Source organism: Microtus pennsylvanicus, chromosome 9 (genome assembly GCF_037038515.1).
Source record: "Microtus pennsylvanicus isolate mMicPen1 chromosome 9, mMicPen1.hap1, whole genome shotgun sequence".
NCBI classification, from domain to species: Eukaryota; Metazoa; Chordata; class Mammalia; order Rodentia; family Cricetidae; genus Microtus; species Microtus pennsylvanicus.
The window spans coordinates 20,512,441-20,535,039 of record NC_134587.1 but is presented as its reverse complement, the minus strand read 5'-3'; the positions used below and the strand labels follow the sequence as shown (position 1 = coordinate 20,535,039).

Below are 22,599 nucleotides of genomic sequence, written 5' to 3'. Positions count from 1 at the left end.
AAATTCGCACAGAGAACATCATTTGCACAATTGCTTCCAATATTATTTAACACCGTTTATGCAAATTGTCGTTAGTACGGTTACTTTTCGTAAGTAAAACACAAAATTGATTCTTCGCACTCACAGGGTGACTTACAATCATCTGTAACTCCTATTTTAGAGGATCTGGAGCCCTTTTCTAAGCTATACAAGCATTGGTCACACACACACAGTACACACACATACATACAGCCAACACACACACGAAAGAGAGAGAGAGAGAGAGAGAGAGAGAGAGAGAGAGAGAGAGAGAGAGAGAGAGAGGAGAGAGAGAGAGAGAGAGAGAATGGAATTGGTTATGGACCATAATTTAAATGGTATTTTAAGGATTTTGTATAGGAAAGGTAGGTAGTAGGTAGATAGAGCAGATTCTTATCCTTGAGTTAAAATAGACTAAAATTCTGTTTACATCTTTTAGAACAAGGATGATGATGTTTCACTATTGTTCCCTCGAGGTCACTGGGGTATCTGTGCTCCATGTTGTCACACTGGATGTGAATTCTAGGTTAGGTTCCCCAGGGTCACTTGCCCTGAAGCTTTAGGATTGAGACTCAATTTTATCTGGAATCATAAATCCCTCAAGTAGTCAAAACTACGCTAGGGAAAGAGAATAAAATGGAAGGTGTTAGATTATTTGACTTTGGAACGTGTTATGAAACTCTAGTATTCAAAAGAATATGGGATGGCATAAAGACAGACACATTGGCCAGTGGAACAGGATAGAGAGCTGGGAAGTGAGCCCATGCATTACAGCAAATGATCTTCAACAAAAGTCATAAAAACAGCTGGGTAGTGGCGCACATCTTTAATCCCAGGACTTTGGAGGCAGAGGCAGGTGGATCTCTATGAGCTCAAGTCCAGCCTGGTCTACAAAAAAAAAAAAGTTCCAGGATAGCCAGGACTACACAGAGAAACCTTGTCTCAAAAAACAAAACGAAATAAATGAACAAAATTCTTACGAGTATAAGAACAAGACTGGAGAAAGAAAAGTCTTTTCAATAAATGGTGCTGATGTTCTCTGGACTCAATACATTCACACGGATACTCACACCCAGACACATGTGCACCTACATCACATGCATATGCCTTATACATACACTGGACACCATCAACACATACATAATGCACACACTCATACATGCCGATGAATAAAAAACAGCGAGGATGATAGAATTGGATTTACATATATATCTAAGAGATTATATTATATTAGATTATAACTAGGTATTAGCTGAGTCTTAATTATAACCTGAGTTTTGCTCATTGCTTTAGTGGGGAAAGTGTGTTACCAATATGAAACGTGAAATCTGGTGGGAACTCCAGAAGTGCTGTAGTGGAGGGCTGGAGTCGGGATGAATGGCCTTGCTTCTGAGGCACACCAGGGAACCAGAGTTTCAACAGCGCATTGGAAAGTTCAAATAGCCAGAAGAGAGACCTCTGAACGGTCTCATCACAGAGAAAGGATCAGATTTGAGGCAATGGATACAATGATCATTGCACAACACACGTAGGGGTCAAAGCACATTCTACTTCAGTTATATATGGTTAGTAAGTTAAAAAGTCAGCAAAAGAAAACCAACATAAGAAAAAGTACTACTAAGTTATTTCCCGTCATCATTAAGTGTGAGGAATCCCACAAATTAAACTTAAAACTACAAAAGAAAGCAAACTTTGGCTCTCTGATGTGGAATGATGAAGAGTGAAGGTCTTTTAAAAGAAAGGAAGAAAGAAATGCTTGCTTGCCCCGTGCTATGTTGTAGCTCTGTGGAAATGCATTTGCTGCAGCCGCGGTGCTTCAGGATGGCAGGGATCACTTACACATTTTTAAAAAAGATTTATTTATTTTATGTACATGAGTCCTCTACCTGCAGTATGACTTTGTGCCAGAAGAGGGCATCAGATCCCACTATAGATGGTTGTGAACCACCAAGTGGGTGCTGGGAATTGAACTCAGGACCTCTGGAAGAGCAGCCAGTGCTCTCAACCGCTGAGCCATTCCGCCAGCCATTTTTTTTAAAGTCACCTCTTTCTTAACAACTAACATGTTTAAGATGCCATTTATACATTTTTATTTATATAACCAATTTTGCTAAGTCCCAATTAGTGGCAAAAATAGAGACATTCTAAGGAAGGCATGAAGTAGGCATGTGAACAACCAAAGAAGACAGAGGAGCACTCACCAAATGTTTCGTGAGCAGTGTAGTTTAGGAACCGCTTGCATATATAAGGCAAGGCCGACTCACAGTCCCTGCTCCTCCAGGCGGTTGAGGGAGGTTTCAGTGTTCCACAGTGATACTCAACAAATGGCCGATCACTTATCTCTGGAAATTAATAGCATGGAAATGTAGATTCAGCATAGACATTTGTCCTTAGAGATTGCCCTAAAGTTAGCCTTAATGCCCCAAGCCCTTAAAGTTGGCCCTTACCGTGCCTCATTTAGCGCTCCCTACAGGAGATTTGCTATGATTATCTGTGATTTCCAAGTTCAAGTCCAGGCATGACCATGAACCGATTTTCCAAAGATAGCTAAAGAGACACTTCTGTTGTTTTAGAGTAGGGGAATATTTTGCAATTTGTTGCTGTTTTGAAAATAGCAGTCTATCTCTGACCCCAATTCTGCTGCACTGTTAGCTAAATAGATTACCTTTCTGCCTTCTGCAAGTCAGTAAGGGTAAACCAATATTTATAAACTACCAGGTGTGGGGCATACACCTATATCACAGCACTTGAGAGGTCAAGGCAAGAGAACTGAGAGCTTCAGGCTTGCGTGGAGAGCATAGAACACCCTGACTCAAGGGGAAAAAATATTAACCACTTGCAGAATGCTATGTGTAAGTCTGCAACATACCCCGCATCTTGAAGGTAAATAAGATGCTGCGGGTACCTGGGCTCCAGTTCAGGTAGCTGAGCGCTGTGCCATCTGACCACTGCCAGCCAGCCTTTTCATCCAGCTGATTCAAGCCAATCCACACCTCGACTGCTTCCCTGCTCAGCTGTTCTGAAAAGAAACCATGGCATTTGTACAGAAAAGAGAACAGACAGAACACAGTCAAAGTTAAACCCAGCACTCCGCTATTTTCTTGAATTGTTATTTCTTCAGGTCATAAAGCCATAGGTAATGCCAGACTACAACAAAACCAAGTGTTATGACCCTCATGATGGAGCTTCAGTGTGACAAAGCAGAGTTTGGCTATCCACAGCCACATGGCAAGCTTCTGAAGACCTACTGACAGCAAGGAGCAACGACCAGCTCTGGTCTGTGCGAGGCTCTCCCATGTCCCCCAGCTCACACGATTCCAGCTTTGGATGGTGGAGGTGGAGACGTCCAGGGCCGCCCCCAGAGACTGGATGGAAGCAAGTACACACACACACACACTTAGGTGACCTGAAGTCCCGCTGAGCTGCTGGGCGCTGTCTGAAGAGAAGCATCATAGTGTAAAGAGCCCAGTGTTCTGGATGCCTCCGCAACGGGGACCTAGGCCAGGGTTTAGCATACTTGAGAAGCGGGTTTTGCAGTTCTGCGGTGCCTGCTTCTAACCATGGTTCTGCAGTAACTCACCGGTTAATCTGACCATGTCTGTGCAATGGATACTGTAAATAAACATTGGCTGACATACTTGCACAGAAAAACGTGCCTGGAGAAGTTGTATAATTATGTTTTTTTTTTTTATTTTTTAGTGTACCTAAGTTGAAAACCATTTTGCTAGTATGAAGATGTACTACACTGTACAATAAAATTGGATAGGGGAACAGCCATGTCAATGACTTTTAGTAAAAATAGTTAATTTTGTGGCTGTCTCAGATATTGCCATTTTGACATTTCTTCTTTTAAAAAGAGCACGTTTTCTTCTGGTTCATGTGCTCTGCTTGCTCTGCAATAACTCACTTCCTTTTCTCTCTTTATCTCTGTCTGTCTGTCTCTTTGTCCCTCTGTCTTTGTTTCTGTCTGTATCTTTCTGTTTGTCTCTCTCTGTGTTCCTATCTCCTGTTCCTGCGTGTTTCTCTCTCTGTATCTCTCTCTTTCTCTCTCTCTCAATGCAGGGACCTAGCCAGAGACTATAGGCAAGTCCTACAGAGAATGACTGTCTGGGCTTCCTTCCTTCCTTTCTGTAGTTTCAGAACTGTTATTAAGCTCCTCAGTTTGGACCATAGGGTAGGATTACCAAGGTAAGGACTCAGTGTGTTCAAATAAATCTGCTGCTTCCTCAACAACTGGACATTTCAATATCAGAGTGGAAGCCTATGGAAGCCAGACACTGGGGGAAAACCCATAAAAGGTGCTTTATCAGTACATAGAACATATTGCCCATGAACATTTTTTGTGGTATTATACTCAGTCTCTTCTTGATGTCCATCTGCTTCCCACTTTCAATAGTACTGTTGGATTAAATCAGTTAGTCTTCCCGTGAGGATGAGAGGTGGATTGGAGCACTCACTGACAAGACGGAGAGATTTCCATATTCCACACCCAGGCAAAGTCCTAAGTGGTATTTTCAATAACCTAATTCAAATATTAAATTATTCTTGGAATTACTCCACATGCCCCAAATTGTGCAATTTTGTTTACTAAAATGCATGAAAACATCATGTAGTTTGTAATTCATGTTTAAAAGCACAAACACACAAAACAAACAAAAACAACTAAAACAAACAAACAACCCCCACCAGTCTATTTACTTTTGTAACAGAATTTACCCTTAACACATAAATACAAACTGGGAATGAAATTTCTTTGAATGTTTCTTGTCATTTGTGACAGCCTAGATAATTCTCTGTCTCACAAGCCATTCACTAGTGATGAGCATCCCTCAAAATCCTTTGGTTGGGACAGTTTCTGTCTTTATGAATAGACTTCTATTTCCCCAAACAATCCCCAAAGCCTAATTATAGACTTGGAATGTTTAAATAAAATCCAGTGGCAGATCTTATTTTTTAAAATTGCTATTCAGGCTTGATGAATAGGTACAGAATTCTCCCCTGAGAGCCTGCGGCAGTTGAGACAGATAACAGCCGTAATTCATAAATGGTGTGCAAGCTTTTGCATAAGACCCATTGCACATTAGTAATGATTTTGGAAATTGGTATTTTACTCCAATTAGTTTGGACGATAACTCCCCACTTGTGCCGAGCTGTTGCAGGAAAGGCGAGTGTGCACTGTGCATTGATGGGGGAGTGTCATATATCAATCTGTTGATTTCCTTGGTTAAGCAATAAAGAAACTGCTAGGCCCATTGGATAGGCCCACCCTTAGGTGGGTGGAGTAAACAGAACAGAATGCCGGGAGGAAGAGGAAGTGAGGTCAGACTCCACAGCTCTCCTCTCGGGAGCAGACGTCCGCCATGCTCCCGGCTCCTGGTCAGACTCCACAGCTCTCCTCTCCGGAGCAGACGCAAGAGAGACGCCATGCTACCTGCTCCAGGGAAGACGCACGCTATGAAGCTCCAACCCAGGATGGACTTAGGCTAGAATCTTCCCGGTAAGCGCACCTAGGGGCGCTACACAGATGATTAGAAATGGGCCAGAGCAGTGTTTAAAAGAATACAGTTTCCGTGTAATTATTTCGGAGCATAAGCTAGCCGGAGCAGGCGGCTGGGGTGTTGGGGACTCAACCCGGCCGCCGCTCCCCCCATTACTACAAATGGCGCCCAACGTGGGGCTCGAACCCACGACCCTGAGATTAAGAGTCTCATGCTCTACCGACTGAGCTAGCCGGGCAGGGCAGGCGGCTGGGGTGTTTGGGGACGCAACCCTGCCGCCGCCCATATTACTACAAAATGACGCCCAGACGTGTGGCTAACTGAGTCCACAAAAAACTTGAGAAGGCTTAAAAATAAGGGAGAGAGCGTTTAACACAGATTTTTGCTGTTTGTTGGTGGCGTGCTGTAGAGAGATTTCCTGATTCAGCGACAGCAGCAGAAAAAAAGCTGCGTTATTTTAAGGCGCGGCTTCCTGGGGCTTTGCCGCCAGTGCAAACTCTGGCTTTATGTTTGTGTTCCCGCTTGGGATCGGAAGGAGAGTGCTCTGAGGCGGTGCGATGACTCAGAGCTTCCCGCCTGCTCCTGGGCAGAAGGCAGAATCAGGCTTAGGCAGGCGGAAGAGCATGGCGGATTCCTGCCGCCATACAGAGACGTGTTTTTAGACTGCGCAGTGCTCTGCCTGTCCGATTTGGATGTTACTTGGATGAAAAGAATTTCTGTGCTGCACGCTCAGTCTCAGAATTAAAGTGCTGAGTGCCGCTCCTACCTGGTAGCCCCAAGAGGCTTCCTGACTCAGCTTTAGCTGCAAAACCCTGTGGCTCATTAAGAGGTCCTGCCACAAAACACTTAAACAGTGTTGAAGAAAAGCTGAACACATGCTTTTCGGTTTTCAGCCGTAGCAGGAAAAAAGCTGCGCATTTAAAAATGCCAGCTTTCTGGGCTGTCCTGCCAGGGCAAACTCTGACTGTTTGAGGCAGGAGGGCCGGCTACCGAGAGAGGATTTGAGTGTTGTCTGTTGTAGCTCGCTGGCTGGCAGGGACCTTGCAGCCTGTACCTCAGCCATGAGGCTGGAAAGCTAAGGAATGGACTGGATCTAGCTGGCAAAGCCACGCCTTTAGTCCTACTGATATTGCTTGGCAAATTAAAGGCTCTTGTCGTCAGAAAAAGAGAGATATACAGTAAAGAGAGATTCAAAGACAGAAAATTTCTGAATGGTTTAAAGTGTGTTAAAAATATATGCAGACTAAAAGTTAAAATTCTTAAAGCAAACTTCTGTGACTTCAAGGTGTGGTAGCACACGCCTTTAATCCCAGTGCTTAGAAGGCAGAGACAAACAGATCTCTGTGAGTTCAAAGTGTAGTAGTGTACGCCTTTAATCCCAATGCCTGGGAGGCAGAGACAGGCGGATCTCTGAGAGTTCAAAGACAGCCTGGTCTACAGGGTTATTCCAGGTCAAAGATAATGCGCTCAAAAAGCAAAAAGTTAACCTAGGAATGTCACAGCTTAGATTCTTAAGTGCCTAGTGATTTAAAGGCGCAAATCAAAAGTGCTCCTGGATAGTAAAAAATTGCAGATTCACAATAGGACAGATTCAGACCACTAAATGAGTCACACTGTTGGATGAATATACGTAGGCTTGGGAGAGAGAAGAAAAAGAATATAGAGAATAAAGTTAATGGTTTAAAAAGAAAAAAGTAAAGTAAAGTCTTTAAAGAGACAGAGTACAGATAGTTATAGATATAAATAAAAATAAGCCGCGTAAAGATGGAAAATTCACAGAGAGTCTGGATTATGTACATTGTGTTTTCTTTAAAATTTTTGACTGTGAAGGAGCTAAGTACAGAGAGACATTTCATTATATGGGCTGCCCAGTGGAACCAGAATGGATATAAGGGTATTACGATTTCAGAATTTGGATCTAAGGATATGATACTTTGGAAAAGAGATTCTGCTTTTGTTTTCACAGAGGATCAGACCTTGTGGATTGCATTTATCCCGATTTGGTATGATGGACCACGTCCTCCTGAAGGGTTGCTGTGAATATCTTCAAAAAATTGCTCTGCTCAACTGCCAACTGAGATAAACCTGGCACACAGGTTACACCCTAAATAATCTGATTAACGACGCCCCCATTCAGCAGGAAGCAGTTTGGAGAGAAAAAACTGCGCCCATGTTCCCAAATATAGTTTATAAATGTTCTTTTACATTTAAAAGGGGATATGATATAGATATGAATAATTTGCATTAGTATAGATTTTGCTTTATTTATAGAGATTTAAGGTCAATTTTGTTATATGTATAAATGTTTCTGATGTAACTTTTACTTGATAACTGTTTATATGTAATTTTACTATGTTAAAGTTAAAGCCTTTCTTTTTTGTTTAAACAGAAAAAGGGGAAGTGATGGGGGAGTGTCATATATCAATCTGTTGATTTCCTTGGTTAAGCAATAAAGAAACTGCTAGGCCCATTGGATAGGCCCACCCTTAGGTGGGTGGAGTAAACAGAACAGAATGCCGGGAGGAAGAGGAAGTGAGGTCAGACTCCACAGCTCTCCTCTCGGGAGCAGACGTCCGCCATGCTCCCGGCTCCTGGTCAGACTCCACAGCTCTCCTCTCCGGAGCAGACGCAAGAGAGACGCCATGCTACCTGCTCCAGGGAAGACGCACGCTATGAAGCTCCAACCCAGGATGGACTTAGGCTAGAATCTTCCCAGTAAGCGCACCTAGGGGCGCTACACAGATGATTAGAAATGGGCCAGAGCAGTGTTTAAAAGAATACAGTTTCCGTGTAATTATTTCGGAGCATAAGCTAGCCGGAGCAGGCGGCTGGGGTGTTGGGGACTCAACCCGGCCGCCGCTCCCCCCATTACTACAGTGCATCCATTTATCAGAGGTGTTCTGGGAGGCCTCTCTGACTTTGCAATGATGTAAGTCTGCTTCTTCCTTCCAGTGAATCTCATTCCATAAACACAGAAAACAGCAACTGGGACCCTGCGTGAAGGTTTATGTGGCATGGCTCACAACAGCAACAAATAAAAGTCAAAAGAATTTTATCTTTCTATTCCAACGGCAGATTAATATGTTACTACAAAGCTGCACTACAATGCAACAAATTGTTTTTGTGTAACAAAATGGAGTAACAAGATGTAGAGCTGGAAGGATGGCTCAGGGGTAAGAGTTCTCACTTTGCAAGCATGAGTGCCCAAGTTCAAATTCCCAGCATTGAAAAGCTGGATGTCACAGGAATGCCTGTAACCTCAACATTAGGGGGAAATACAGGAAGACTCCAGGAGTTCACTGGCCTAGCTAGTCTAGCTGAACCTGTGAATAAGGCAGAGTGTAATACAGAAAAACTTCTGACATCTTGTTCTGCCCTCCAACTGTGTGTGTGCTGGAACACATGCATCTGCATACTCTTAAACACAAGCCACACATGTAACACACTCACATGCACACACACGCATGCACACACACGCATGCACACATGCACCCCCCTCCAATGCAGAACTATTTTTTCCACCTTTACAGACATGCACAATGAACACACGCAGGTAAGCTGATTAAACAGATAGCACATAGCTGTCAATTGGTGAACCTACACCATTGGTTATGCATGCTAGACATTATAAGTCTCCGCCTGCATTATAAGATGCAATGCACAACACCGAGGAGCTACTATCATTATTTCCACTCGATAGAGGGGAAAACTGACATGCCAAGAGGCTGAATTACTTCTTGAGCAGCCCTGCCAGTAGGTGGTGGTGGGAGGATTCAAACACAGATAGCTGTCTCTCTCTTTGCATCTAAGTCCTGCATAACAGCGCCTTTGGTTTTATAAGGTACCAGTCTCTATGGATATCACTGGTTAGGTTTTATTTGTTTATTGTGGTAGCCAACTTGACACAAGCTAGAGTCATCTGGAAAGAGGGACTCTCAATTGAGAAAATTCTTCCATCAGGTTGGCCTGTAGGCAAGTCGGTGGGGCATTGTCTTGATTAATGATTGCTGTGGGAGGACCCAGCCCACTGTTGCTGATGCTACCCCTAGGCAGCTGGTCCTCTGTGGTACATGTACCCTTCATATATCACCTGATAACTTTGTTTAGAAGAAAATTCTTTCATTTTTAACATTGGTTTGGTGTGGGAGGTCCACTTTGCTGGTAAGCCACTGCCACGTGGCGATACTCAGATTAATAGAAATGGGTTAAATTAAGATGTAAGAGTTAGCCAGTAAGAAGCTAGAGCTAATGGGCCAAGCAGTGTTTTAATTAGTACAGTTTCTGTGTGGTTATTTTGGTTCTGGGTGGCCAGGATGAACAAGCGGTGCCCTCCTTCAACATTAGTTTAAACTATATCTCTGAGAAATGCTTAAAGATGAGGGAGGAATGATTTCTGAGCAACCTTTAGAGATGTAACTTGAGACCACCAAAATTCTACAACTATCATTCTAAAAACACCTAGACAGACTCTTGAGAAGCTGATATCCATGTTAGGGTCTGCCTCATTCTTTCCTGAGTACTTCTCTAGCAACCCTTGAGTTTAAGATCATGTTAAAAATGTCATTTAATAAATCTCTAATTCTGCTTCAAATTGGTATACTTTTAATTTTTTTTCACACACTGAGTAATAAGCTTTGTTTGTCAATAGAGGTTTCTAACAGACAGGAAGCCCTTCAGGCTGATGTGGGGATGCTGTGTAGCTGTGTCTCTGCACTTCTCAGTATTGACAATGGGGGCTTGTCTGGGACCCAGTGAAAATACTATTGGCACATTTCCCTGACGATTCCTTGACTGTTCTTCCTTGATAAACACAATTTGTATTTCATCTTGGCTTCTTTGTTTCCATTTACTGGCTACCATGTGATGTTTATTAAAATAAATGTTATTAGAAATGAAGATAAAAATTCCATGGCATTTTCCATATCCCATTCTTGGATCAGATAAAAATAACACATAGTTTATCTAGAAGAATATTTCCATAAAATCTGATTTACTGGTGTCTCAAGTCATGCCTTAAAGATAGCAGTCTGAGACACCATACGAAAGCTGTCTCCCCAAACAGTACATTCCAGGACCCAAACTGTACTAGTAATGGCCACTTCTATATTTTGTTTTGACCCTATATCTTAAGATCTATGTTGGAATGTCTTTTAATAATCTTTAGCTCTATAATATTGAGTGTCTATATGATTATTTTCTTTGTCAAAGCTGCAAATCTTAATTTTGTCTGAATGGAGGGCCCTAAAGGTGAGAGGACAAATGTCACGGAAACAAAGTAAAACTGTTCCCCCCATTCTCATCCCTGCTGGTACTTTGAAATATTATAGTTTTATACTGTTAGTTAGCATTAGTGTTATTTTCCCATGAATATTAAAGTTTTGGAATTTACCAAAGGTTTTGTGATGGGCCTGCCCACCATGAATGATGGATATACTATTAACAAATAGACTATTTAATTATTTACCAATGGAATCGAATGTCTAAGTTCTACAGATGACAAGAATTGGTACTTAACTTTAGGAGCTCCTCTGATCCACTTGCAGGAGTTGCAGCTCATCTGGGTCACACACTATAGCTCCAAATTCTCTTCCCCAAGGGGAAAACTAAGACATGAGTAGATGCCAAAGAGAATGACATAGTGTTTACATGAAAATCCAGAACTGGGCTGTGGTGGTGCTCAGCTTTAATAGCAGCACTAGGGAGGCAGGGGCAGTGGTTCTCTGAGTTCAAGGTCAACCTAGTCTGCAGAGTGAGTCCCTGGACAGCCAAGACTATGCAGAGAAACTGTGTCTCAAAATAAAAAATAAATGAATAAATAAAATTCAGGATCAGAATGGTGGTGAGATGGCTCAGTGAGTAAGGTTACTTGCCACTAAGTCTGACAAACCTGAGTTTGATCCCCAGAACCCACCCATTGGAGGCAGAGAATTGACTCCTGTAAGATTGTCCTCTGACATCTGCCTGTGTGCATATAGAAACACACACATGCTGAATAAATTGTTTTAAAAATTCAGAATTAGATTTTGGGCTATACTAAAAAGAGAAAAACATTTTTGAGGATATATATATATATATATATATATATATATATATATATACATATATATATATCCAAACATATTTTGCATCCAAGGATAGAATTGTTCACAATAGCCATTTTATTGCATCAACTTCAATATGCATCATTCCCATACTTACTCCGTATAAAGTTTTCCTCGCCTTCATCTGTAATACTCAATAAAGAGCCTCCTTGCATCTGACATGAAGAATGTGCCTCATTCCAAGAGAGAGATGAAAGCAAGTTGAATTGGTAGCACACACGTGAATTGAAATCCTTGTGCCACACGGCGTCACAGAATACCTCTGTGGAGGCTAAAAGCAAAGTTCATTAGAAACTCAACAGTGTTCTCTGTGCTGTTAGTGATATCAAATATTTCTAAGATGAGTTTAAATAATATGACTCCAGATCACAACCTCTAAAACTTCAGTGCCTTGACTAGGTCCTTATGTGAGATATTTGCTGTTCTAATGATATTTTATGGTTAAACTCTTTTAAATTATACTTAAGGTAACACAAGAAATGATCAGTAAAGAATCTCTCATACGTTTGAGGAATAAGAGAACCTAGTTTTAAGAGAAAGAAATGGAATTGAAGTATTTGTGAAAATAATATGTTGGTTCTTTAATAAGAAGGTGTTAGAACTGTACGTTAAACATAAGAATTATTTATTAATTTGGGATAGTCCTTAATGCTGCTCCAGAAACTTTTCTCCTCTAATACCAGACTGCCAAAATGGAGTGAAAGTGGTAAGCAGATACATATGTGAAAATGAACACATGTTTTCATCAGGCATAGGGACGATGATACTAATTTTAAGTAGTTCTTTCAGAGAACAGAAGCAAAACTCATCTGTAAGACTGTAGTCAAAGATTTCATAGTTTAAAAGTAAATTCAGTTAGAGTATGAAGTGTGGATCTGAAATCTGAATTTTATTGAAATGACAGAAAGCAAAGGCCTATTTGGGTGCTTTTGCTAAAATTCTAAACCAAGCCCCAAGGTAAACTAATTCTAGAACTCAAACTCAGTTTATAATGCCTATCCTGGAAGCACATCATGTTACTACCACAGTGAAGACCCCAAGAGTCTTGTGGTTGGGAAACCTGCTTAATAGTAACTCAATATACTTCAAACTTACCTGACAATGAAATCTTTCTCTGTGTGATATTTTTTTCCCTAAAATACTTCTATAATTCTCTTGAGGAACTTGGAAGGTTTGATTTCATGTCTAGTTACTGCACACATTTCCAGAACCAAATTAGGCCATTGGAAGTTAGTAAATTATTATACATCCAAAGATGTCTACAGTATTTCCTGGCTGATACATGTATTTATAGAAGGGTTCAGTATTGGAGAAGACAGAAAACAAGGTCATCACCAAACAGCATTCAAGGGAAAGGAGAAGAGAGAAGGGAGTTTTTAGAAATCGCCTTGTTGGGGTGGTTAGAATGTCCTCATTAAGACAAAATCCTTTATCATTGAGATATGATCCTTCATCATTGCCTTTAGGTAAAAGAAGGTGGGCCTTCCTTGAGATGGACAGTACACTGGCTTTAGACTTTTGATTAGCCATGTTCATCTGGTGTGACTGGTGAAACCATGAAAGCTGACTGACAACGACAACTTTCTCTTTCTTCCTTCCTTCCTTCCTTCCTTCCTTCCTTCCTTCCTTCCTTCCTTCCTTTCTTTCTTTCTTTCTTTCTTTCTTTCTTTCTTTTTCTTCCTGGTTTTTCAAGACAGGGATTCTCTATAGCTTTGGAGCCTGTCCTGGAACTAGCTCTTGTAGATCAGCTTGGCCTTGAACTCACAGAGATCCGCCTGCCTCTGCCTCCTGAGTGTTGGGATTAAAGGCATGTGCCACCATGAAAGTTGATTGACAACTTTCAAATGAGATGTGTAGAGTAACACAGCCCATATAGAGAAGCAGACATCTGCTGGGAAATAATCCCTTTGTAGACAGTAAAGATTTGTCATTGTGATCGGCTTAATAAACAAGCTATATGGCCAATAGATAAACAGAATAAGGTTAGGCAGATGCACCAAGCTGAGAATGCTGGGAAGGAGAAGGGCAGAGTCAAAAGGTTGCCAGCCAGATGCAAAACGAGTTGGATACACAAAATGGGATAGAGAAAAAAGCCATGTGGCAAAATGTAGATGAATGGAAATGGACTAATTTAAGTTGTAAGAGCTAGTTAGTGATAAGCCTGAGCTATTGGCCAAGTATTTATAATTAATATTAAGTCTCTGTATTGATTATTTCAGAACTGGCAGGTGGAACAGAAACTTTTGCCTATAGACAAAACCTGGGTCTACCTGCATAGAACCATGAGTTCTAACATTTGAGTTCAACAAATGTGAATGGCAAATGAGCTGACTTGTTGGGAGATGTATGGATGTCTGCTGCAAGTGTTAACTGAAGTTTCTCCATTATATAACATTAGAAATCAGCACATATAGTCTACACCCAAGTAAAATCTAACTTACCCCAGGCTGTTTCCACATCTATAGATTTGCTTATATTATATATTTCATATAACTGAAATTATATAATATATGCTGGCTTTGATCTTTTAGCATTATGTTTTCAAGAGTCATGTATGTTATGGCATGTAGCAATATTTCATTATTTTATACTGCTCAAAATGATGTATTATATGGTATGCTAGTTAGCAATTTTCAAATTTGACACAAGCTAGAGTCATGTGGGAGGAGGGACCTTAAAGTTAAAGTTGAAGGATTGTCTCCATCGTGTTGGCCTATGGGAAGTCTGTGGGGGCATTTTCCTGATGAATGGTTGATGTTGGAGGACTGTGATGGAGTGAAGGAGAATGGGTTCCATATTTGAAATTTTGGTTCCCCAAGTATATGAGGGGTTAGAGTAAAGAAACTGCTCACATGACTGCTCCATGTTATGGTTAAGGGGAAGGTTTTTATTATAAACACTAGAGGGAACAGAGAGAAAAAGCAGCAGACTGAACATGGCCAGGGCTATCTGTGGGAGATGGTAGAATAAACAGAGACAGAGAGCAGAGAGTGTATAGAGAGAATGGAGAGGGTATCAGAAGGATGAATAGCTGGGGAGGCAAGTCTAAGAGCTAAGGGTGTTAAGGTGGAGAAGGAAGTAAGAAAGGCTAGGATGCTAAGTGTGGACTTTGAAATGTAAAACAGTTACTTATGATATCCAGGGAGTCTGGAGGCCAGTATGGGTTTTGATATACAACCACAGGTATGTGTCAATGGGGCCACCTGTCTCTTCTGCAGAGTAAGGAAATGACAGATGGGAACTGGTTTCACAAATTCCTGAGGAATTCTGGCATTTATCTAACCACCAGAAGACCTCCTATAGTCCAGGTTCAGCTCATTTCTGGATATTTGTAGAACTTTTTGGAGTTCGAGGAATGGAAACTTCCACTGGATGTGATGACCACATGGTAAACTGTTTAGGAAGGATTAGAAGGTGTGGCCTTGTTTGAGGTGTGGTCTTGTTTGAGAAGGTGTGCCACCAAGGGTGGGATTTGAGGTTTCAAAAGCCCACTTGTACTTGTGAGATGTGAGCTCTCAGCTACTGCCCTCATGTCACGCCTGTCTGCCTCTTGCCATATGCCCTGCCATGATGGTCTCACCTGTTGTGGAATATTGTTTTAAAGTGTGTTACATTTGTTGATGCTGTGGAACATTTGTTTTAATGATGCAAAGATGTGTTGCATTCTTTTATGTTGCGTTTATTTAACTCTATGAAGCTGTGATTCTTTGCATGTCTAAAACACCTGATGGTCTAATAAAGAGCTGAATGACCAATAGTGACGCTGGAGAAAGGATAGGCCAGGCTGGCAGGCAGAGAGAATACATAGGAGGAGAATTCTGGGAAGAGGACAGGCTTAGTCTGCAGTCATCACTCAGATGCAGAGGAAGCAAGATGAGAATGCCTCACTGATAAAAGGTACCAATATGGGTTAATTTAAGATATAAGAGTTAGTTAATAAGAAGCCTGAGCTAATCGGCCAACCAGTTTATAATTAACATAGGCTTCTGTGTGTTTCTTTGGGATTGAATGGTTGTGGTACCAGGTGGGCTAGAAACCTCTGTCAACACAGGCCCCCAAAAGAGTAAAGAACCAAAAGATTCATAGTAAAAAAAATAATAATATAGCATTACAACATTTTGGCATTCCAATGTGGGGCTAGAGTAAAGAAAATTCAACACTCACCCTCTGAAATGGTAAGCAATCCCTCAATTAAATGATTTCTTTTCTAAGTTACCATGGTCATGGTGTCTTTTTGTAGTAATAAACCAGTAACTAAGACAAGGGTCTAGCCCACTGTCGGCAGTAGCACCCCCTGGGAACTCCTTGGATTGCACAAAGTCAGAATTCCTTCCATATTCTATTTACAAGATTCTTAGAGGGCAAAGTATTTATAAATATTTCCTCCCATTTGCAGGAGATCTTTTGAGGGAAGGGTTCTGGGTTAAAACTTAGAACCTCTAACATACTAGGCAAACACTAAGCCATTCTTTTCAGTGTCTTGGTATGTTCTTTGAAGCATGTGATTTTGTTTTTTATTAATGAAGAAAGACATAACACATTGTTGACTCATTTTTAGAGACTCTGGTGAGGTTGACAATTACAGTTGGTACCAATGTATTCTGTTTTGTCATTCAAGTTACTGATAAAACTATCAGCATTTTTTTTTTGTTTTTAAAAAAGATTTATTTATATTCTATGTTCTGCCTGCATGTATGTCTGTAGGCCAGAAGAGGGCACCAGATCTCATTACAGATGGTTGTGAGCCACTACATGGTTGCTGGGGATTGAACTCAGGACCTCTGGAAGAGCAGGTTTTGCTCTTCACTGCTGAGCCATCTCTCCAGCCCTGAGGAACAGTTCTTAACCTGTGGGTTACAACCCTTTGGGGAGGGGCCACCTAAGACCATTTAAAACATAGATCTGTACATTACAATTCATAATAGTAGCAAAATTACAGTTATGAAGTAGCAATGAAAATAATTTTATGGTTCAGGGTCACAAAATGAGGAACCTGTTAAAGGATTGCAGAATTAGGAAGGTTGAGAACCACTGTTCCAGAGGATAGAATTCCAAAAGTATCTCTAAATGTAATTCTCTGGCTGCGTAAGGCATACAACCCAGAGAAAGCTGACATGGCACAAATTTGCCTCTGAGCAAACCAGCATGAATCCTGTTTATTCCTGACGCTGCTAAACTACACTCTCAGGGCTAGTGTGTTTGGCCAAGTATGTGTTAAGTTTAAATTTTGCTCCCTTCCAATCAACTTTTATTAAAGGCAGCCCTCATCCCACCCATAGAAATTTTAAAAAATATTTCTTGTGAAACTAGATAAGACACAGAAGTGTGAATCTCTATTTTGTTTCTCTCTGACCTGTCTATTTGTTGACTCACGGAAAGGATGGTCAGCGCACTCAGATTTCATTCCTTGACACATCATTTTGAGTTATGTTGGCCACCAGAAACCAAAAGTAATAAGGAAGGGAGGAAAACAGAGCTGTAATTTAACACCATATAAACATGCTCTCTGCTGCTGTGGAGAAGGTCAGGGGAGCTGGAATGGGGGGTGGGGGCTGAGGAAGCTCTTGAGCTGTAGGCAGCCAAATAAATAGTCTAAGGAGTGTCAAAGCCCTGAGCCCAAGAAAAGCGACCTTCCAAGGGACAAAGCTGAAACTGGCTGCCAGTGACTGTGGATGGTGACAAAATTCTTCTCAGAAACTTAAGAAAACTGTTTGTGCTGGCCAATCTGTCAACTTGACACAAGTGTTGGTCATCTGGCAAGAGGGGACCTCAACTGAGAAAAATGCCTCCATTAGTGTGGCCTGTGGACGAATCTGGGGAGCGTTTTCTTGATTAATGATGGATGTGGGAGGGCCCTGCCCATTGTCAGTACCGATCTCCCTGGGCAGGGTCTCTTGGGTCGTATAGAAAAGGAAACTGAGTAAGCCGTGAAGAGCAGACCAGTAAACAGTGTTGCTCTGTGGCCTCTGCTAAATTTAGCTCTACCTCCAGGTTCCTGCCTTGACTTCTCTTCATGATGAACTGAGGTTGGGACTCTGAGCCAAAAAGGCCCTTTTGGCTTCAAGTTCCATTTTGGTTACGGTGCTTTATAACAATGCCACAGAAAATAAATATATAGTTATTTTTTATTTTTTTAAAGTACCACAGTGCTTAAAACCAGTCCCACGTGAAGAATGGAGCTTCATACACACTAAGGTCTTCACTTGGGATGGTTGGTTCCTGGTGTGATGCCGGTTGTTAGATGTCTTTCTGCCATTCTGGTGTATAGATAGAGATACCCCGAAATGACTTGCATGCTGTGAACTCCCTGCTAAAGGGTTATGTGCATCAAAATCACCTGAGCGCTTAGCAAAAATGCAACTGCCTGGGTCCCACGTCCTGGACTACTCAGTCTTCCAGGTCATACATCCTGGACCACTGGGCTTCTTCCCCCAAGTAATGCTAATGCATCCCATGAAATATTGTCTGCATTTCCTGGCATAGAGCAAGCCTGTCCACCCTGCCTTAAGTCTAGATGCCAACTTCTTTGAGGGGAACATCCAAAGCTCTAAAACTCTTGGCATTCACTACTATGCTCAGTTTAGAGGTAGGGGATAGCAATGAAGAGGAAGGAATTATTCACTCCTAAGGAAACGCTGGGAGGCCTGGGATGTAGCTCAGAGTGTTTGCTTGGCCTGTTAAAGGTCCTCGGTTCAGTACTCAGCACTGCCAAAACAGCAAAGGTGCTGGAAAGATGAGCGGCATCCAGTCCTTAGGATGCTTCCTGAGTGCCCACTCCTTTAAGTGTCTTTGATACACACTATCTTACTGAACATAAACAATAACCCTGAGAGGCAATGCTATGGTCTTCATTTCATCATGAGAGAAACAGAGAGTGAGAGAAACGGAGATGGGGGAGTTTCCAAAGATTCTCTGCTGGGAGGAAGTTGGCCTCATCTTGGTATGTCTAAATTAAAAACAGCCACTCTTTCTTATTTATTAAACCCGTGGCTCTTACAATAGGAAATAACTATGAGGCTAGCTTATGGGTCACATTATTGGGAGTTATCTCTTTAATTTACCTTTGTTTTCAATTTAATGGTTGCATCTTAGTGTCTGCCTGGAAGGGAGGCAGGCATGGAGAAAGAGAAGGTGGGACATTCTCTGAGTCTTGGGAACCAACGTGAAGGACACAGGATACAGAAAACAGAAGGCACAACTGTTTCTCCAAGCTCAGAAACAATAAGAAAAAATCTTCTAGCTAAATAAGAAATAATAATCAAGTACTACCTGACAAACAAGAGGTCGGACATGGCAGCTGAAACTTGAAACTTAGACTGAGAACTTGAGGAAAGGTTTGGAGGCTGCAGCAGAAGGTTTGGAAAAGTGAGAAGTCAAGATGAGAGAGAGCTCACTGTTGACGACCAAGACAGGGCAACTGTGATGCGACAGGAAGCTCATCAAGGGGCTGGCGATGTCAGGACCTGACACTAGGCAATACAAGCAGCCTAGGTGTGGAGACATTGTAGAAGCTCCTAGGAGGCCGTAGACTGAAAGACGGGCTGGGATTTATCTGCATACTGTTTATTTGGAAGCATTCTGCTGGGGAGCTGGCATTGGCGAGATCACAGATTATTCTAATTTGATTCCAGTTAAATCATCTTTATGCACCAAGTGTAATGAAGAAAGGCTAGTTAGCATCTTTTGAATGCCGAGCGGAGACAGGACTATGAATTAGAATTGTCTCTTCAAGTCAAAAACAAAGCTCAAATCAAAATCTAGATGGATGGAATCAGGGCACTTGTTCAGACAGACATCAACCCATCAATCCCAGCATCTGCTTTCACTACAGATACGCTTCCAATCATCCTTGATTCACTCACGACACAGGGAGACACATTTAGTCTTACTAGGATCAGGGCAGAACCCCCATTTCTCATCTCGTTCGTATCGGCTTGTAGTGGCACACCACAGCAGGTTTTCTTTCCGCCCTTCCCGGGTACATTCATGGTGCCACTGCTGGTTGAACTGAAAGGGAAACACACAAGGCATCCCGTGGGCATTCCCTTTGACTGTATATAAATCTAGGAGAGAAAAGAAAACCACAGTCAAATACAGCGTCGCTTTCTTCTTTGGTACGTGTCATCTGTTAGTGTATTTTTATTGGTTGAAACCCGCCCCCCCCCCCCCCACTGGCAGGCACGTGTTAAAAGCTCTGTGAGCCCTGGGGCCTCACCAGATAGTGTGTGCAGACACACCAGGCCTGCAGAAGCGGTGGCAAACGCTTTGCTCCTGTGTGTATCTAGTTGTTTGTTTCCTATAGCTACGCCTCGCAGAAGCATGCAAATTTGTGAAGGAATGAAAAGAAAAAAAGTGTAATGGAGTTTTTCTCTTTTAAAGTATTTGCAGCCTCCCTGCAGGAAGCTGATGCTGTAGACCACAGTCTTCCAAACAAAACAGCGGCCATCTTCACCAGATCAGCTGTGCAAGCGTCATCATGGCTGGGCCCGTGGACTGTGGACATTTCCTGATAGGAGAAAGGGGTGGGGAGGGTCACAGGACTCTCACCCGAGTATCTAGTGTTGGTCATTTGTATACTAATGTGTCCTAACAGCAAGTGACCTGAGAGATCCCCGATCTCTAGGATGCATAGGCTGGGGAAGGCTAAACAAAGAGGGATTCATCTATTCATCTTGGGGGCTGCGGTTCATGCTAGGCACAGATGTTCTAGTATGGCTGCTTCAGGTCTACCCACTCTCCAGCCAGTAACCATCGGCCATGCTCTGTAAGGAAGCCTGACAAACACAGTTTCCTGCTTCCTCGGGGTTAACTCTGGTGGACCCCACTTTTAGCTTGTCATTATGTCAGGGGATAGATGCTGTTTATTTCTCCTGGGAAAAGAATTTTTACAACAGCTAGTAGATACTTTGGGAACCGAAGAGATGGTTTTACTTGTTCCTCTTGCAGAGAGAGGACCTGGTTTCGGTTCTCAGCACCGACATATTGACTCAGAAGCATCATAACTCCAGTTCTGGGGGACACAAAGTCTTCTGGCCTTTGTGGGCACCAGACATGCATCATGTAGTGAATGCACATATGTGCAGACGGAACATTTATACATAAATAAACAAATCCTTTAAAATTAAAAAATCAGTACGCATTGAACATTTAGCATATCTACGCTAGGAATATAGTAGTGAATGGTAAAACTTCCTTTCTGTTAACAGCTGGCTTGGAGGAGAAAGAACGTGTGATAACACATATGTAAACATAGTTTTAGAGGTAATAATCAATTCCACGTGGAAAATAAAATAGGATAAGAAGATTGCGTGTGTCGCGAAGCAGCCCTTGCATCAGGTGGTCAAGTTGATTGAAGCAAGGATGCTACTAGTGTGTGGGGGGAAACTGTCCCCACAGAAGGAGCTGCAGGTCTAAAGACCTGGGAAGAACAGTGCTTGGGGAATAAAGGCAGCCCCTGGAGTGGACTCCGGAAACAGTTTCTCAGATGGCTATTACACACGCCCGTCTTTATCCTGAGGGTGGTGGGACATCACTGGCAGGTTTCAAATGAGAAACCAGACTCCCATTCTTAAAAAGAAAAAAAAAATTCAGTGGGCGCACTGTGACACAGTCTGAATGGAGAGAGAGTGAAGGGGGCTAACGGGGGAGACAGCTTCTATCCGTAGGAATGCTGGGGTGCCCTTGATGACAAAAGAGTCCTTCGAGGGGAGCCAGGGTCTCAGACACGGCCAGCAGAGCTGCTCTGAGCCAGTGCTCCAGACAGTGTTTGTCTCACGAATTCAAAGCATGAAATCCAGGGCTCCAGAGGGCGAGTCTTAGAAATATTTATTATAGAGTCTCAGGTGAAGGTTTGGGGGAGGGGGGACACCTGTAAATTTAGCAGGAAGGGCTCCCAGGAAAGCAGGGACCACCCAGCTGACAGTCCTGGCCTTTTAAGGGACTTATGGCAGACACGGGTCTGAGGTCTGAGGGGGGAGATGAACGAATGGGCCCGGTTGCCTCCTCTTAGTCTGTCAGTCAGAAACCCGTAGCCTCACAGTGCTCCTTCAGAACATGAAAGGGGAAACAGGAATCAGCACTTTTCTGTCCTCCCAGGCCTTCAGCAAAGACATTCTCAGAACCCCAAACCACCTGACCAGTTTCTACTTTCTGTTCTCATCAAGATGGCCACTATTATTATTTCCTGCTCTCATTGAGACGGCCATGCAGTTCTGCTGTTTGCTTGGAATATTGCAAAACTCCACCATCGCTGGCCATAGTGATAACCAACACAACCATCTATGATTCAGCAGGTGATTTCCATGGCAGGGGTTACCCAAGCCATACTCTAGGAGGTCATCAGGCCTTAAACAAGAAGGTCATCTATGGCGATTTCTATACCGTCTCACAATTGGCAGGGGCTAGACTGAGTTCATGGCACATGGCAGGGTTTTTATAGGAATTAGAGGATTTCAGGACCCAGGCTTTTATCTCTTTCAGCCCCTTGTTTTCCTATTCAGAAGCATGGGCTACTGTGTGTGTGTCAGTAGGGCTAGAGACCTAAAATGCTAGCATAAAGTAAGCATCAAGTTCTTCCTGAGAGTCATAGGGTTGCCAGCATGCTGATAAAACTCTTGCTCTATTGTAGTATATAAGCCCAGCACATGTCTTAGGCTTGGCACCAACTCTTCGATCCCTCACTGAGCTACACTAGCACCAGAAGGTCCTGCCCTAGGACTTAGGACTTCCCTGATGCACTTCTAACGACTGGTACAGTGTTTTAAAATCTTTAATTTTACCAAGCACCCTGAGAAGAAGGACTGGACATGCCTGGTCTCTGTACACCAGGTACCTAGCACTGTGTCTGATTAATAGTCAGTACTCAAGGAGGTAAAATGTGTGCTGGACAGAGGGATGAGTGAACAAACGGGTAGAACTGGAGCGGGGAACAGAGCCTGGTGTCAGCATTTTGCCGTGGAGCTTTATTTTTGTGGCTTCCATTC

General features: G+C 42.5%; 1 protein-coding gene across 2 annotated transcripts in view; it reads right to left on the bottom strand.

The window, feature by feature from the left end:
• Pla2r1 (phospholipase A2 receptor 1) overlaps nucleotides 1-22,599 on the bottom strand; it is a 107,519-nt gene that overhangs the window by 63,887 nt on the left and 21,033 nt on the right. For both annotated transcript variants that reach the window (XM_075985073.1, XM_075985074.1), the window contains exons 3-6: nucleotides 19,507-19,680; nucleotides 11,715-11,888; nucleotides 2,924-3,037; nucleotides 2,220-2,360 (exon numbers count right to left, since the gene is read on the bottom strand). In XM_075985073.1, the coding sequence (XP_075841188.1) occupies nucleotides 2,220-2,360; nucleotides 2,924-3,037; nucleotides 11,715-11,888; nucleotides 19,507-19,680 (603 nt within the window). The remainder of the gene's footprint in view (nucleotides 1-2,219; nucleotides 2,361-2,923; nucleotides 3,038-11,714; nucleotides 11,889-19,506; nucleotides 19,681-22,599) is intronic.